The sequence below is a fragment of the Astatotilapia calliptera genome, chromosome 23, assembly GCF_900246225.1.
Source record: "Astatotilapia calliptera chromosome 23, fAstCal1.2, whole genome shotgun sequence".
Classification (NCBI taxonomy): Eukaryota; Metazoa; Chordata; class Actinopteri; order Cichliformes; family Cichlidae; genus Astatotilapia; species Astatotilapia calliptera.
Window position 1 is genome coordinate 24549050 of NC_039323.1, and position 18148 is coordinate 24567197.

Sequence of the window (18148 nt, forward strand, 5' to 3'; positions counted from 1 at the left end):
ACAAATGGAAATTCTGATATCACTCAGGTGAGACAAAACTGATTTTAAAAACTCAAGCTCCAAATAAGCCAATGTTTATCTAGTTTATATTCTTATTAGCCAGACAAAATTAATTTGTTAATTTAAAAATAAAGTCACTATGTCACAATTTAGAATGAAATGAATCAGTGGTTACTGTTGGGTCGACATTACTATATATTTAACAGCTTTAAAATGATCCTGAAATAACACACAGCGAGTCATTGTGTGTGTGTGTGTGTGTGTGTGTGTGTGTGTGTGTGTGTGTGTGTGTGTGTGTGTGTGTGTGTGTGTGTGTGTGTGTGTGTGTGTGTGTGTGTGTGTCACATCCTGACATTACCAAAATGTAAAAAACAAAAACAGCCCTATGTTTTCTGCAATGTGCCTACAACTAGTATGATATGGAAAAGACCCTTTACAATACATTTCTCCATCTAACAGTTTCTAAATTATATTTTAGTGTCAGTTTTGTTCATGTTGTCTAAGTTTATTATTGCATTTAGACCCAGTGTTATCTAGATTGTGGTTTATGGTTTTGGTCTTTGGATTGTTACACCCAAAGTCAAATACAGAGACTGCAAGCATTCATTCAATAAAAATATAAACATTGTTCTTTAAAAAACATAAAACATCTGTACGCTGTGCTGCGTATTCACCATGTTATTAGCCAGTTTAAAAAAAAAAAGGTTTTCTGTGCTATAACAGTACACTGGAAAGGGGTCCATAAAATACACTACCAATAAAGGAATGTTCCATTTAAATGTTTTATAAATATTTTTCCATACTTTTTAAATAAATATTGGGTTTAATTGTTTACTGTGCCCATAAACTTGCATTTACTATCCAGCAAAGATTTATATCACACCCTAATGGTCAAACATTAGATTATGCATATATTATATCGTAAAATGGTCTGCCTTGGTGACCAGTCGGGGCAGATGGCCGACCCTCCCTCATTCTGCATGTGTTGGAAGTTCATTTCCTATTAAAAGGGAGTTCTTCTTCCTCACTGTCACCGAGTGCTTGCTCATAGGGGGCTGTCTGATATTGGGGGTTTCACTCAGTGTTGTAACAATTTGTAGATTTAGAATAATCAAAAGATTCTTGAAACAACACTTTTGGCTGTGCCCAAGCGTGTGCCACAGCCGATAGATGTGCAAAAGTTGTTGCCATGGCACAGAGTTCACACCAGATGTCTTTACTGACACAACCCTCCCATTTTTCCAGGCTTGGGACCAGCACATATCCTGAGTACACTGACTGGAGACTGAGTTTGTGTTTCCACCCTCTCAAATTTTTTAACCACTACACCACGGAGCCACTTGTTGTAAAAATAACCTGTTATGGGGAAATTCACATTTATGAAGTTACATACATTTATATAGTTCTTCGTGTGATATGTTATAATACAGCTGTCCAATATGTGGACCTTTGCTGTTTTTATCTTGGTCAGCCTTCTTGGACAGACAAACCGTAGCCTGGCCTCATAACAACAGGCCACAGTTTCAGGGTCACAAATCTGCGCTACATGTGGCTTTTTTTTTTTTTTTTACCCATCTCCAATGGCTTCCTCTTCCTTTAAAAACACTATATAAATGTGATCAGTGGATATTTATTTTTGGAACTTTATTCAGCACTAGTGTAAGGAACCCTTCATATTCTATGACTGTAAAAATGTGCAGCCTGTTTGCTGAATTCTCAAGCCTTGGGTCTTCTCAGCTAACAATTCTAACTAAGTATGTGGACAAATTTGGTTTCTTTCACTTCCAACAAGGTTAATCTACATCTGTACTTTAGTCAAAATTACATCAAAACTGGCAATTAAAAAAAAAAAAAAATTCTGTTGTAAAAGTAGCTTATGTCAAAAATTTCTGTATTTGTAAAATCACAAGTAGGGCTCAAAGCGGTCGGCAGAGCATATTACTGGTTATTTTGTACCAAAATTATTCAGTTTATTTGGTAATAAAGAAGATAGGAATACATTTTAATCATTTACACCTATTAGTAACATGGATACAGGGTAATTTATATGTAATAGGCTTTATTATAGGGCTCAAGTGTGTTTTTGTTGTTGTTTTGTTTTTGGGTTTGTTTGTTTTTTACAAACAAAATAGGGTAAAATTTGCTCCTTTGAGAGTAAAGCTTATCGACCCCAACTATATTTTTCAAAATTAAACGATCATGTCTGTGCTTCACTTTGGAGAGACTCTTATTTTTGAAAGAAGCAACCCCATGCGTCAATTCCGGCTGTCGAATAACATCAACCAGGAGCTGCGCCTGTGAGCTAACGCTTCATCTATTGTCAGTGTATTTTCCTGGGCACACACAGAGAAAAAGCATGTCAGATACGGTAAGAAATGCGCTCCGAAGGCTCTGTGTTGTTTTGTCACCAGCAGAAAACGGGGAAAGGCTGCTTGGTCTTTATTTATGCCCGCTGGCTCGTATCGACTTATCTAATATGCTAGCTCTTAGCTCGTGTAGCTTCGGGCCTGAATTCACAGCTTTTTTAGCAGCTAGCAGCTAGCGGCTAGCTCTGGTTTCTTATTTAAAGTTCTGCTGTGGAGCAACGGTTGTTGGCAGTAATACGAAACAGAAACTGTTACAAAACAGAGTGACATGGTTTTCCAAAGCAGTGACACTCGGGTGTCGAGTCGCGCTGGAATTAAATAAATATTTATATATATGAGTGTGTGTGTGTCGTGCTTGGAGGTGTTTTGTTTATTTACGGTTTGTTTGTTTATTTTTAGGAGACAAAACCATCCAGCCAAGACGGAGGGGATAAAAAAGACGGAGAGTACATCAAATTAAAAGTGATTGGTCAGGTGTGTATATGTTAGATGATATTAATGATGCTTTCTTACATATTTTTAGCGTTATTTTGTTACATTTTCTTTTTGTAACAGTGTCATTGTAGAGTTAGCTCCAGGGAAGAGTTAGAGACTGTTAGAGTAAAGGCTGTCACTTTACACTGTCTTATCAGACATAACCAGTTTGTTTTGTTATGAAAAACATTGACCAAACATTTGCATATTTGCATTTGTAGGATTCTTGGGGTGTATATTTATACTTTAATAGTAAATAAAGTGTACATAAACTGAAACTACAGATCCACAACCATATATCTACTCAGTGGCTCTTTTAACAAAAATATAATATTTGGCTTTATCTTGATTGATGCTGCAATATCTCAAAGGTGGTGGTCCTTTAAGTTGGTTCCTTTACTACGAAGCAAGTTTGACACGCATGACTTTCTGTTTTATTCACTTACACTTAGAGCCTGACTGATTTATCAGCAAATTGAGGTTATCGGCTATTATTGGCTATTTATTATCTTTTGGCATTGGCGTGTTTAACGAGTGACTCACATTAATATTAGTGTTTATTCTGAATAGTAAACCGCTTCCACCTAACGTTAGGTAGTTAATCTGTGGTTTTGACCATATCAGTAATTAATTATGTATATAGTCAAACAGTTTAACATTGAGCACGTATAGAAGAGCTTTTTTATATGAACTAGGGCTGCCACGATTAGTCGACTAGTCACGATTACGTCGACTATCAAAATCGTTGACGACTAATTTAATAGTCGACGCGTCGTTTGAAGCTTTGTAAGATCCCGAATAGGGCTGCCACGATTTGTCGACTAGTCACGATTACGTCGACTATCAAAATCGTCGACGACTGATTTAATAGTCGACGTGTCGTTTGAAGCTTTGTAAGATCGCAAAAGACGCAGGAATAATAGCAGGATTTAAGAGTGTAATAACGGACTGAAACAGAAGATGGCAGCACAGCATGTACAAGGATGCCAGCTGCCGTTAAACCCCGAAGAAGAAGAAGCAGCTGTGTCCCAGAATTCATAGCGCGGCCCAGCTTAGTTTCCAACAATGGCAGTAGCTAGTTAGTTTTAATATTACTCTTATTATTCTTTCTGGGTCACAAAATAAACGTTTAACATATTTTCAGGCGAGAATGTAGCTGTGTAAACCTCAAATATCTGCTCAGTTTATCAGGACACCACATATTTTCAAAAGCGCTCCGACGTTTTCGGAGACGTCTGTTACCCACTAGCTCGTTAGCTAGCCGGGGGCTAGGTCACTAGCGCCGTGAGAACACCGGACTCCCGGCAAATTGTTTTCAAACCCACCGCCGTCTTTCGCGACTCAGGTTAAATATATATGAGTCACTTAGATAACTTAAAAATGTTATTGTTTGGCTTTTTTTTAGTATTTTATTTGTTCCTGAGTAAATCGGTTTGGCTGAGATTAAAGTTATAGTTTTTACACAGCTGAATAAGCGTCAAGCAGACAGCTGTTTATCAAAAGTGTGAGATGCTGGAGAATATACTCCGGTGTCCTGTTATATTTTAGATAGCAAGGAGTTTATTAAACTTTACCGAAACAATCTGCAAATTTCATTAAAATTGAATAAACTATCATCTTGTCTTTATTTTTAGTTAGCACCTTAAAAGCTTAAAGCTGTAAGCTAATGATAGTTATATAAGAGCAGATGCTGCTGGTGCAATAAGCTGTAGTTTTACGTCCAGTGGATGATGATCTGATTAGTCGACTAATCGCATAAATAATCGGTGACTAGTCGACTATCAAAATAATCGTTTGTGGCAGCCCTAATCCCGAAAGACGCAAGAATAAGTAGTAGAATTTAAAAGTGTAATAAGGGACTGAAACAGAAGATGACAGCACAGCATGTACAAGGATGCCAGCTGCCGTTAAACCCCGAAGAAGAAGAAGCAGTGTCCGGTATCGTAGCTGTGTCCAAATTCAGGAACCGCATCCTCCTGAGGCTGCATTTGTAGGCCGATTACGTTACAGCGACACAAATTCGAAGACTCCGACATATGCGGCCGATAAATGCGCCCTGCTTTTCCTCAGATTTGAAGGATGGGTCGCTTCGTGGCCCAGCCTATCCCAGAATTCATAGCGCGGCCCTGCTCAGTTTCCAAAAATGGCTAGTTAGTTTTAATCTTACTCTTATTATTCTTTCTGGGTCACAAAATAAACGTTTAACATATTTTCAGGCGAGAATGTAGCTGTGTAAACCTCAAATATCTGCTCAGTTTATCAAGACACCACATATTTTTAAAAGCACTCCAACGTTTTCGGAGACGTCTGTTACCCACTAGCTCGATAGCTAGCCGGGGTTCAAGGCTCACTAGAGCCGTGAGAACACCGGACTCTCGGCAAATCGTTTTCAAACCCACCGCCGTCTTTCGCTACTCGGGTTAAACATATATAAGTGACTTAGATAACTTAAAAATGTTATTGTTTGGCTTTTTTAGTATTTTATTTGTTCCTGAGTGAATCGGTTTGGCTCAGATTAAAGTTATTGTTTTCACACAGCTGAATAAGCGTCAAGCAGAAAACTGATTATCGGAAGTGTGAGATGCTCGAGAATTTACTCCGGTGTCCTGTTATATTTTAGATAGCAAGGAGCAGACGGCTGAGTTTATTAAACTTCACCTAAACAATCTGCAAATTTCATTAAAATGTAATAAACTATCATCTTGTCTTTATTTTTAGTTAGCACATACCTTAAACACTTAAAGCTGTAAGCTAATGATAGTTATATAAGAGCAGATGCTGCTGGTGCAATAAGCTGTATGTTTTACGTCCAGTGGATGCAGAATCTGAGTAGTCGACTAATCGCAAAAATAATCGGTGACTAGTCAACTATCAAAATAATCTTTTGTGGCAGCCCTAATATGAACAAATATTTCCTGGGTCATTATTTTAATTTGCTGTGGGACAAGACAGCAGGGTGATATTCACAGGTGGGCAGGCTTGAGCAGGTGAAGTACTGGAGCCTAGAACAGGAGGTTTGCCCAAGTTATTAAAATAGCCGTTGACCAACTGACTAATCAAAGAAAAATTTGTAGATTAGTCATCTACCAAAATAGTCCTTTAGTTGCAGCCCTACGATATACAACTGTATGTCACAAACGTCAGGGAAATCTGTTTATTTGTTGTGTTTCTGAAGGGGAAAACAGACTTTGAGTTGATAAAACCAGAGCTGTGATAAATAATTGAAGCTATGCTTTTTCTTAGATAGTCAGCGCTTGCACACAGAAAGTGCTTGAGATGAGAACAAAACAAAACGTGACTTTCCTGAAAAAGTTATATGGTAACACATGGCATTTGGTTGCTGAGGAAGTTGTGGGAGTGATGGTGCTGAAAAAGAAAACGGCAAGTTGAGAGATTTGAGACATTTAGCGTGTGTGTAGTGAACCGTTAGTGTGTAGTGTCGTCGTTTTTGTTTGTTTTGCTTTGTGTGGCATTAACAAAACAAAAAAGACCACTGAATGTCACAGATGCTGGCCACAAAGCCACCAAAGACGGTCTGCCATGCACCTTCAGATATGACCCCTCACAGTAACCCCTCCCCTGCTCCATATATGCATGAGGCAAACTTCTGAAATTGACCATATATGTAGGACAGTCCAGTATGTCTGGAATGGTGAGTGTGCGCTGCTTTGTTTGGCTGCTGTATTGCTGTGCAGTATATTTTTAAGATCCTATTCAGTTTGGGTTTTTTTTTACTGTGAATGTTTATATAGACAGATTTTTCCTCTATTCTTACATGTAAATATCCTTCTTTTTTAAATGCTTTATACCTTACAGTCTCATGGTGAGTAAATGCCCCTAAATTTCATTCTGATGTGTGCAAACTGGTCTATGTTCTGAATGACAAGAAAGTAGCTATTCTTTTCTGTGAAGCCTTCATAAAAGGTTACAGCCGTGCAAACTGTGCGTCGCTTTAATTCTGAAATTTAAAGGAATTCAGTCGGAGACGCAGAGAATCTGTAGATGTCTTTGTTAGGTCGTAATGCTGCTAAATCTGCTCTACACTGGTGGATTTGCAGTTAATGGCATGGATTAGAAAACTGAGCGGTTATATTGGGAGGTTGCTGCTCACCAAGTTCTGTTCAATCAGTACAGATAATTTAACTTTGGCCTGGCAACAAAGCAGAGATTTCCTCCTTTATTATGTTACTGGAGACAGTCAGATGTGAACATACTCAGTAGTCTTGAGTATCAGAGCTCTAATGTGTAGCTAATAAGCTGACTTAAAGCACACTGGGTGGGAAAATGGATATATTTATTCATAAAGTAACTCATGAACTCACTAATTAAAGAAAAGATCTCAGTGATAAAGTCTCTGATTGGAGTGGACGGTGCTCAGTTGATCCATTTTGTGAGGAGGAAGCGTGAAATGACACAATGAACAGTCCCTTTCATGTTAACATGCGAGGAGGGTGAAGCAGAAAGCCTGAGTTAATGGAGAAAGATGATAAGTGCCTTGACACCCATTATCTCTGGAAGAGCTTTTAGGCTTTGTCAAGCCGGCTAACACAAAGAAAGCTTGGATATGTATCCTCGTAATTTCACTTCATTGGATTCGCATCTCTGCTGTCAACCGTGATGTTTTCTGGGTGGAAAGAGCCGCACGTATAGGTGCGTTTAACTCACCCTGAGGAAGGTCATCCTCTTCTCTTTCACAGTGGATTTTAATAACCACACAGTTTCCTACAGCAGCTAATCATCTGTTTGTTTTAGCTCAGATTTTTTCCAGGCTTGATAAATCCCATGAATCCTCCTCACAAAAATGTTTAGCCACTCAGTGAGCACATCATTTTCCACATTTGTATTTTTTGCTTTGAAATTAGTTTCAATTGGTTTCCATAGTGTGTTTTATTTTTTGCTGCTTAGTTTTGTCTGACAATGTTCAGTTATTTTAGGATTTTTTTAAGTTTCACTACTAGCTCTAACAACTATAAAGTAGGAATGATTGGCACTTAATGGATTACAACATAAACAACCACAGTGAGTCATCTTTCCTTCTCAGTCCTTTGACCCTAATGGCTAAAGACATTTCCTCTATATTTTTACACTCTGTCTCTGTTTGTAAAAGTGTGGTTTTTTTTTTAGCTTTCAGCATATTGAAAACTTTGTGTTCAGGCTGCTGAGATCTGATCAGTCTATTTAAGGGCTAGGCTTGATGCTGTACACCATAATGACAGTAACTGTGAAATCGAACATCTTAAATAATGATGGAATTATTCTTTTTCTATAGTTTTAAACTTCCTCCACCTTGCCTTTAATGTATTATGAGTATAATGTATTTGCCAAAATGAGACAAAATGCACAATAAGACAAAGTGGGTTTTTTTTCCCAACAGTGTCTTTATTTATTTTCGAACATAACACCTGTACACAACCACTAAAACATAACAAAACAAGTAGCTAAACCAGGGCTCGCAAAATCGCTAGCCCGACGTCCCGGGGCTAGCGATTTTTCCAGTCGGGCTACCAAAATCTAACTCAGCCCTGCTCGTCGGGCTATCATAGGAAGGAAAATAAATGTCTATGCTTTTGCATTCTTTCGCCAATGTAGCTGAGTAATTATGTCATTGGCATCGATGAGCCACTGTCAATATGTGACATATTGAAATTGCGTCTGAATTTGCGCTTGTTTTTTGCTTTCAATTTCATTTTGCAATCGCGCGAACGGTGTGTAGAGAGCAGCAGCACTGATTGGTGAGTGGCGATTAATTGTGCACCAATTCCTCTGACATCGTCTTATCACTCATTAGCTTACTATTCAAACATGACAAGTGAAATCTCCCGCAGCAAGCTTAAACATGTGAGAGGTTGAGTGCGCAAAGAATCACTGATCGTTATGTAAGTACGTGTGTAAAAGCAGCAGGATTTACGCTTTTATTTTAGTTCTGCTCAGCCAAATAAGACAGGTCAGGGTGAAGAAGGGGCAGCCAAAGAAAAGCCTACCGCAAAACGGAAAAGTTATGACAAATCAGACTGAGGCAAAAAGAAAGCGCAGCTTTTTTGGTTTCATGGACAAAAGAATTTCTGTGGCTGGAATATGACAAGCTAAATAACATGATGTTCTGCCAGGTGTGTTGTGAGTTTCATTTGATTTCTGAGTCGACAAGCGCCTTTGTTACTGGGACCAGTAATTTTAAGAAAGACCTCATCAGAACCCATGAGAAATGCAAGAAATGCATTATTTCCCAGTCTGCAGTATCTTTCCCAGAACAAACAGCAATTGTAAAAAACATACTAAAAATAAACCAAGCACAACAAGAACTCCTGAAAAAGCTGTTTAGAACAGCATGCTATGTTGCAAAGAGTGAACTACCACTGGCAAAATTTAGCAGTCTTTGCAAACTTCAAAAAGCAAATGGCCTAGATCTTGGTTCCACTTGTCTCTTACCCGTGACTTCAGTGGAAATTTCAAATTCAGGATCTGACACAGACTGATTCATGTTCTACACAGTTCTTACAAGTTCATAGAAATTTCTGTTCAATTTGAACCAAGTATTTGAGTTGATGGTTGTAATTTTTATACAGTTGTTGTGATTTGTATTTTAACAATTTTTTTGATTAATTTTTGTTTCCGTTTCAATATTATACATTAAAGTATAATATTGTAACGGAAACAAAACATAAAAAAATTGCTGTCTTTTTTTTTCGAGCTACTTAAATTTATTTTGGGCTACCAAAAACTGAAGAATGCCTGCCCGAAGGGCTACCAGAGATTTTGAAATTTTGCGAGCCTTGTAAACTTACATACACAACTTACATATACTGCAATGGTACATATAACACCATGAAAGGGGAAAAAAAGGTGGGGGGGATAACTGTGTGGGACTCCCACCATACATTACTCACACTCGCAGGTATACGTTACACGTAAATTACAAAGTAGTCGTTCAATGCCAAGCAGTAAACATAATCCCAAATGGACTGCAGAGGGCCACTTATGAGTCATCCCCAAAGGCTCCCACCAAACGGGAAAGTCTTTATTTGCAAGAAAGTTTTTTTTGAAGATGCTGTCAAAGCTTCGTTGTTTACCCCTGATTGCGTAGGTGATCTTTTCTAAGGGCAGAGTTGATGTTAATTCTGAAATCCATTTACCCATCCTTGGTCTATCCACCTCTTTCCAAGCAATTGCAGGCATTCTCTTGGCCATCAGCAGCCTTATGTCTAAAAATAGCTGATGCTTCCTTGTTATGTTACAATTAGCTGGGTAAATACCCAGCAGAAAAAGTTTTGGTTCTAAATGTATTTTTATTTCTAATATTTCTTCAGTGCATTGTTTTACTTCTTCACAGAATTTTTCAAATTTCAGGACACTGCCACAAACATGGGAAAATCGTTCACTTTTCCTTGTCACATTTTATGCAAACATCTGGGATGGTACTGTAGAAAGCGTAAAGTATGCTTTAACCAGTTGTACTGCAAGAAATTTAAATGAGTGTTCACTGTTTGTGATTGTGCCTTGGCACAAGTCCTCTCACACTCTTCAATAGAGATGTTCTCCTGTAGGTCCTCTCTCCAGGACTCAAGCTTCTTTACTGACGTTTCTGGCGAGTTCATTATACACTTTAGAAGTCAAGCCCCTTCACCATCATTTCTTCGAGTGTTGATACGCCTGGAATGGACAAGGACTGGTTTGCTGTGTTCTAATAAAATCAGTTGTGAATATCTAAAGAACTGGCTGTGGGCTAAGTCATGCTCGGCAACAATTTCATCAAAGGACACAATAGACAAAGTTAAAGATAAATATTACTGTCACTGTCATGACCCAGGTCCTACGCCACACCAAAAACGGAAAGGACAATAGCGGGTGATTAATATGCGTGTTTAATTAAACCAGTTTCCAGACAAACGAATACAAGCTGATGCTTGTAAGAATAGTATGACTGCAAGGGGCTTAGAAGCTAGAAGCTAACTACACGAGTGGTTCAGGGAAACTCGGATAGTTTTTATTCCTATCTCTCCACAGACTCTGTTTGGCAGCGTTGGCACATCACCTTTCAAGTGAGCGAGTGCTGTACATTTCTATGTGATGTTGTGATATTTTTAGTCATAAAAATGTTTCCTGCCACGAATAGTTCAAATATGCCTCCCCTACTGCTGCCCAATGGATGGAAAAATGTATGTAAGTCTGTGTTTTTAAACTTTGACTTGAGGCGTTGACTTGTGATTTCTGATGTTTCAGTATTCTAAATAGGTTGGGTGTCTTTGCACAAAATTAAAATAAGTCAAATATGTTACGAACCAGATTTTTCTTCAGATTGAATTTGTTCCTTCCTGTTAAAAGGGAGTTTTTCCTTCCCACTGTCGCCAAGTGCTTGTTGATTGTTGAGGTTTTTCTCTGTATTATTGTAGGGTGTTTACCTTACAATATAAAATGCCTTGAGACGACTGTTGTTGTGATTTGGTGCTACATAAATATGAATTGTAACAGAAACATCTGCTTTTAGGATTATTTGGGTAATTTTGGAATATCTGTCTTAGATAAAAGACACGACATCTTTCCAAACTGTTGCAACGTGACTCTCTGAGCTTCTGTACTGATATAATGAGGTTATCAGTGGTAAAAACTAACACGACTGCACAATTGTGGCTTCAACCCGGCTGTGGTGGAAACAGCACAACATCAAGAGGTGTGTGCCTGGCCCAAAGGAGCCCGGGGAGATGTTCCAGTCATGTCCTACCAGGAGGAGGCCCAAACCCAGGAGTCGCTGAAACGATTCTATCTCTCGACTGACCTGGTAACACCTCGGTGTTCCCTCTGATAAACTGGAGAAGGTGGCTGGGGAGAGGGACGGCTGTGGAATATTTTAAACTGTTTCAGACTCTCAAAACATTTTGATTTCTGAAATAACTGAAAAAAGAGATGAAAAATTTAACCCCGTATTAATTAGAAGTGGGAAATATTAATAAAGTCTCTTATCTTTGACACACCAGTGAACCAAGTCCTCTAAAACCTTTGAGACATTGTAGCAGAATTCATGCTAGGAAACGCTTTTACAATGAACAACACAAAGAAGTGTATGACACGGAGTCAAGTTATTAAGTGTTACAGTCCGCCTGCGCTGTGGAATCTGACTTGACACAATATAAAGTGAAGGTTATTGTCAGGCAAGCGGCGGTTCATAAACACAATAAAGTTCCTGGGATTGTGTTTCTTATCACTGCCTTGCTTGCCTCCACAGGACAGCAGTGAAATCCACTTTAAGGTGAAAATGACAACACATCTAAAGAAGCTGAAGGAGTCATACAGCCAGAGACAGGTAAATCAGTCACTCCCAGTTACTCAGTGACACAAGTTTGACTGCAGGCCACACACAGAGAGGGCTGAGAGCTCAGGAGTAAGTCACTTTAAAAAAAGAAACAAACATAAAAACCAACCTCTGTATGTTTGTGTTTTCCCTCCAGGGCGTCCCAGCGAGCACGCTAAGGTTTCTGTTTGAAGGACAGAGAATCGCAGACAACCAGACTCCCAAAGAGGTAACCTTTCATCTTCAGGCTTTACTGTCCTCTTAAGCTCTTCCCCACATTTATCCAGAGTCCCTCCTTTCTTTTTCTTTCTTTCTTTTTTTTACTAGTCAGTCTTGAGTGGCCATAAGAGAAACTGCAGTTTTTATCAATATGTGTTGCACTGATTATCTCGTCCTTATTTCCTTTTTGTTATTTCGTGCTTTTGTTTTGTATTGGGTCAAGAAGGGCATCCAACATAACGTTCTGCCAAATCAAACAAGCGGGGGTACCCAGTGTGATGACACCTTCTGGAAAGGGAGTAGTAACTATTTATAAAGTGCTGTTAATCTCAAACGACCAAGATATTTCAGCAAATAAAATACAGTTTGTCGCTGTGAGTGCATGGCCCTCATATCATCCTCATGAAGTCTGTTTCTGATTGTTGGTCAGAAACAAGGCTGGACTGGGTCAAAAAATCGGCCCGGGCATTTTGACTAGAGACCGGCCCACCAGGATAAAGATTGAAAATGTGACGTCATTCAGGGGTAAAACCGCAAAGGATTCTGGGAACTTGTGGCAAGAGGTACTAGCGCACGCAGGCTTTCAATTGAACTCAGTTACACAGCGATAAAAAGAAACACAAAAAATGGCAAGAAGCTGTTGTATTATTAACTGCAATAGCCGGTCGCATGACAGCCACGGGAAGCCGACGGGTAAAGAGATCGGTTTTTTTTGTTTTGTTTTTTTTGTTTGTTTTTTTATCGGATTACGTCGTTGAAGAGAAAAAATTTTTTTAAGCCATGTTTCCGAAGTAAGAGCCGACGGATGGTCTGGATATACCAAATATAACGTCTCAGAACACTCCAGCTCACATGTTAGTCTGCTCCAAGCATTTCCACAAAGGTCAGAGTTTTGTAGTAGTTAATACGTCATTTTTCTTAACATAATTGGTGATATAGGTTACAAGCAAGTCTGGCGCTGAACAGAAATTGTCGCGCTATGCTCCTTTATTTATTGTGCATAAATAGTGAATTGTCCTGACACAATATTGCGTTTCGCTTCTGTTATTATGGTACATTGACAAAAACATATACTTTTATTCACAGGATAAAACAGGTTTTTTGTATCACTAATTGCCCAGTGCGATTACAGCATACAATATTGTTGTCACTGCTACATTTCTGTGATGGGTACCAGAAATTATTTCCACTAATTAATTACCGTTGAGCTCAAAGGTTATATTAATAAACGGTTTGCGATTGTGTATTTATGAAGACGATTTGTGAGACTGGTAAACTTACCTTTGTTCGTACGATGGTCTTTCGTTCTACACGGTGCGTTTCAAGGTCCTGCACCCATCCGTCGGTAAACTGTACCTGGGCTTGTTGCAGTGACCTGAAGTTACTGAACTTCATGAGTGTATGCGCTCACTCCAAGAACCGTATAATTATAAATCTGAGCGTGGTGAAAGTTGGGCAGCACGCTAACGTCTTTTGTCCACTCTGTGTGCTCGTAAGGGTCTGACCCTTTCACTCCTTTGATTTTTTTCCTCGTATCTTTTCTTTGTCTTTCTTAGTCGAGTCTGTCTTTGTCCTTGTTCTCCTTTTCTTTTGTACATTCCTTTTTTGTGCGGCAAAGAAAAAACAAGAAGGTATTGGAACCGGAGAATGAACGTTTTGCGTTGCTGCAAATGCTTGCATTTGATGCAGTACTTGGATTGTTTTGCCACGAGTTCCCGGCATGCAATGCGCAAAAATCACGTGATTGCTAAACAAGGGGGAGGCCCGATGGCCAGTCCAGCTATGGTCAGAAACATGCTCACTAACAGCTCGCTGGAGGTTGTCTTGCTGCTGGACCTTTGCTTGTGTGACAGCCCATCCCCTGATTATCTCCTCCACTCTTGAAAATGTGCTGTAAGGCATAACAAGCTGTTTTGTCTTGTCCTGGAAGAGCTGGATTACCTGATCATTCTGAATGGTCTGCAGGGCTCCAGCACTGCAGCAGTGACAAGGACACTAACACAAAGCTAAACTAGAGAGAAATCAGTCTGCTAAACAGTTCAATTAAATTAAAGCGGCTGAAATGGATTCTGGGTGGTTTCTGCTTCCTAACTGGACACACTGATATCCCTGAAGTTTAACTGACTTTGTGTTACACTGTGGAAAGTGTTTAAATTTGCAACCCTGTGAACGCTCCAGTTTTTTCCAGGTTCCTCTCATATCTTAAATCCATCTCATTATTTCCTATTTTTGTTTTTATTTGTTTTTTCCCTTGGAAACTTGTATAAAACTTGTTTGCATGGCCCTTAAACTTTATTATGAATACTTTAAGCACCTGTATGAATGATTTTTTTTTTTTTTTATGTTAGTCAAACATTCTGATGTATTAATGCAGCTATGCATTTATCCACTGCACTAACAGATTACATCAAGTAGAATAACATCAGGCATTAGCTCTGATAACCATGTTTGTAGGGTTGATGGACGTGTTGACAGATGAGGTCAGTTTGTTTGCAAATGACACCCTAACCTGTAGTGAGAGTAGGGAGCAGGTGGAAGAGAGCCCAGACAGGTGGAGGTGTGCTCTGGAAAGATGAGGGATTAAAATCAGTACAAGCAAGATAGAATATGTGTGTGTGAATTAGAGAAAGGGCCAAGTGGAAAAGTGAAGGTAGATGAGTTTAAATACCTGGGGTCTATCATCTAAATCAAAGGAGTGGGTGGGGCGAGTCTCAGGGAGAGGGTTCATGGACGTAGTGACGAAGGGGTTGGGGTTGGATGTGAGGCAGGATTTGGTGAGCTGCAAATAACAGGAAGTGAATTACTGTTGTACTAAAACGTGTCTCTGTGCTGTGTGTTAATGCCAGCTGGGAATGGAGGACGAGGACGTCATCGAGGTGTATCAAGAACAGACTGGCGGACTTTGGAACAATTAAACCTCCCACATTTCTAAAGCCTTTTATTTCTTCCTCCTCTTTTACTTATTTTGTATTTTATTTTGTATGTATGTACGTATTTTTGTTCAGTTTCAAACCATCTGGATCAAAACGGACTCAATTAGGGCTTCCATGTGTGTGTGGGCAGGCAGGCGAACAGGCCGAGGACATGGACCACCGGTTCTCTGAAGTGCAGGGATGAATTCAGCCCACATTTACCAAGAAAAACGTTCTTTTTCCTGCCTGTTTTTAATCATCCATGTAGTTATTTCAGAAGAAATAAATGATCCTATAATAAGCAGCTGCAGTAAAAGGATTAGTTCACCCAGAATAAAAAGGTTTGCTCTGTTTCAGTTCAACCCTCGAGTTTCAGGTTTCCTTGTTAATCTCTATTTTCAGTACCCGCTGTTTTTTGTTCTGGGCCGATGACTGTATGGGATTTGATAGTTTGAAAGTTTGAGTTGATCTTCTTCTTTTGAATGTGCCCCACCTCTTTACCAAGATAGATTAAATATAACTCCTCCTGACAATAAAAGGTTGGAGCAAGCTGTCAAGTTTAGCAGGTCGGTTTGTTTCTGATCGTGCTAAAAATGCCCAATTTGAGGTCTTCTGCTATTTGCCTTCTATAACCCTGTAAACATGGATCTTTGGAGTAAAAAATTTGCCTATATCCTTTATATTTGTACACTACACAGTACATACACAAGCAGTTTATTTGGGTTATATTGGAAAGGAAACTAAATATTAGGGTTGTAGCCACCATGGGATCACCTGTTTTTTGGAGTTTCAACATTTCATCTGCTGTTATGTTTTTCTTTTTGAGCCAGAAGTGGCCGTATTTGGTCGATGGGGTGGAGTACCATATCCTCAGTTTGGTTAGGAAGCTGAAACAGATATGCTGTATTAACACCTGGCATTAACATGCGACCCACATCTGGTTGCTGTCACTCACAACAGCTCAAGTTATGATTGAACTATAATCATGATCATTTAATACAGTATCTCATCTATTTGTTTAACTTTTAAGACAAATCTTACCGGTATCTATTTTTTTGTTAAAACAGTCAAATTCAAAAAATGCAGAATTTGGTTTTCATCAGCAGGGGGCAGCGTTTTATTTCTTTTTAGTCCTATCACCATTTCCTCAGGGGCTTTCTCTGTTAAGAAAAATGTTTTCTTAATAATTTGTCTGACTAAACAAAGGCCACACTGACTCACTGCACCCATATTGTGGTAGAAACTGGTATAACGTCAAAGTACAGCTCAGCCCTAGTTCAGCCTGAGTTGACATCTCATAAACACAACACGTAGGACTTGTTTCTTTACATTCTGAGGGAGCTTGTGGGTAATTTTAAACACAATAATTTCACTTAACCACCTTTAAAGGGAAATTATGAGGCTTATGAAGCAGGCCACATGTTTTGGGGATCTTTCACTGTATGGAAAACAGACATGATGTTCAGCATCTGTTGGATGATTCTGTACGTGTGAAGCACCTGAGAAACCCACAAAAACCCTATTTTGGAGAAACAGGTGGTTGCTTAAAAAGAATTTCTTTTACATTCTTTTGATCCTGGTCGTCATGTTTATTAGAAGCCATAATTCTGGATTAATTTGACAGCTGTACAGACCTCCCATTTGTGGCGCTATACTTTCGTAGCACCCCTTGTATTAAAATGATTTATATTTTATGTCCAGTACATACAAATTAATGAGGCTGGGACAGCCATCTTTTCGTCAGCTTGCTTGAGCTGCGGTAGAGCCATTAAATATTTGTCCTTTTCGATTGTAGCTGAGATTAAAAGTGAGCTCACCTGTCGATGCCTGGTGTAAGCGTGGTGATAGTCAGGGATTTCTGGATGAACTCTTCCTTTTAAGCTTTCATTTTCATGTTTGGGGAGAAAAGAAACAGGTTAGACGTTTCATTCCACCTGTTTTGTGTGACATTCAGGGCTCATAAACAGCTGGATTAGTGGACAGTCCATCATAAGAAGTGGATAACATAAGAGTTTATGTTGATCATCCTCCGTGTGCCATGTTTCTTAAACTGCACCATATTGTAAGATGATAATAACCAACCTGAAATGAAACTACTTCAGATTTGAACCCATTTTTAAAGGACTTGCTCTTTACGTGTATATGTTGTATTCAGTATTAGTGTGTGTGAATGATATGCCATGTATATCTCCAGTGTCTTTATTTTAATATGTTTGAGGGTTTCATTCTGTAATTATGTATGAAAATATAAACCTGTTATAGACACGTTTCAATTGCTGACAGTCACAGAGATTTTTGAAGTCCTCTGGCAGTTTTGTGCAAAGAAAGGTCTTCTGCTGTGGTGTTGGCGCGTGTTTTTAAAGCTTTGCTTTCCTGGTTTTGGAGTGAAACTCTTAATCTGTGTACTGTATGAAGTTCCTCCAGAAGGTAAACGCAGCCCCAGAGCTCTGGCTCACATTTAAATCAGGTTAAAGCAGCACCTCAGAGTTCATAGCAGGAAAAACAACGTTAAATAAAGTAATGATCAGTGGCTGTCATTTCCCAGAGGTGTGTGCATAAAAAAAAAAAAAAAAAAATAGGTAGATAAGATTTTCTCAACCTGGCCGGCTGTTTGAAATTTGTCCTTTTTGTGCATTGGTGATATATCTGCTCCACCCAAACTCCACCCAGACGTACAGGGCTGTTATTTGAGCCATAACGCCAATCTCGGTGAGGTGAAGGGACTGTCCGCCACTCGAGGAACATTGATACAGATGGTTTGAAATTCTGGAGATGAGCTTTTGGCTTTTTTTGAATAAAATATTTAAAAACAAAACTTAGGTGTGTTGCATGTTTTTGTGTGTGTGTGTGCGTGCGTGCCTGCTTTATGCACTTGTTGTAGTCCAATAATTTAA

The 18148-nt window shown here is 39.1% G+C and overlaps 1 protein-coding gene across 1 annotated transcript; it reads left to right on the forward strand.

Annotated features, from left to right (window-relative positions):
* Nucleotides 1–2226: 2226 nt before the first annotated feature.
* On the forward strand, nucleotides 2227–18069 carry sumo1 (small ubiquitin like modifier 1). Its single transcript, XM_026159285.1, has 5 exons — nucleotides 2227–2368; nucleotides 2766–2840; nucleotides 12058–12135; nucleotides 12281–12352; nucleotides 15189–18069. The coding sequence occupies exons 1-5, from the start codon at nucleotides 2357–2359 to the stop codon at nucleotides 15255–15257; spliced, it is 306 nt and encodes a 101-aa protein (XP_026015070.1). The 5' UTR covers nucleotides 2227–2356; the 3' UTR covers nucleotides 15258–18069.
* The last annotated feature ends 79 nt before the right edge of the window (nucleotides 18070–18148 follow it).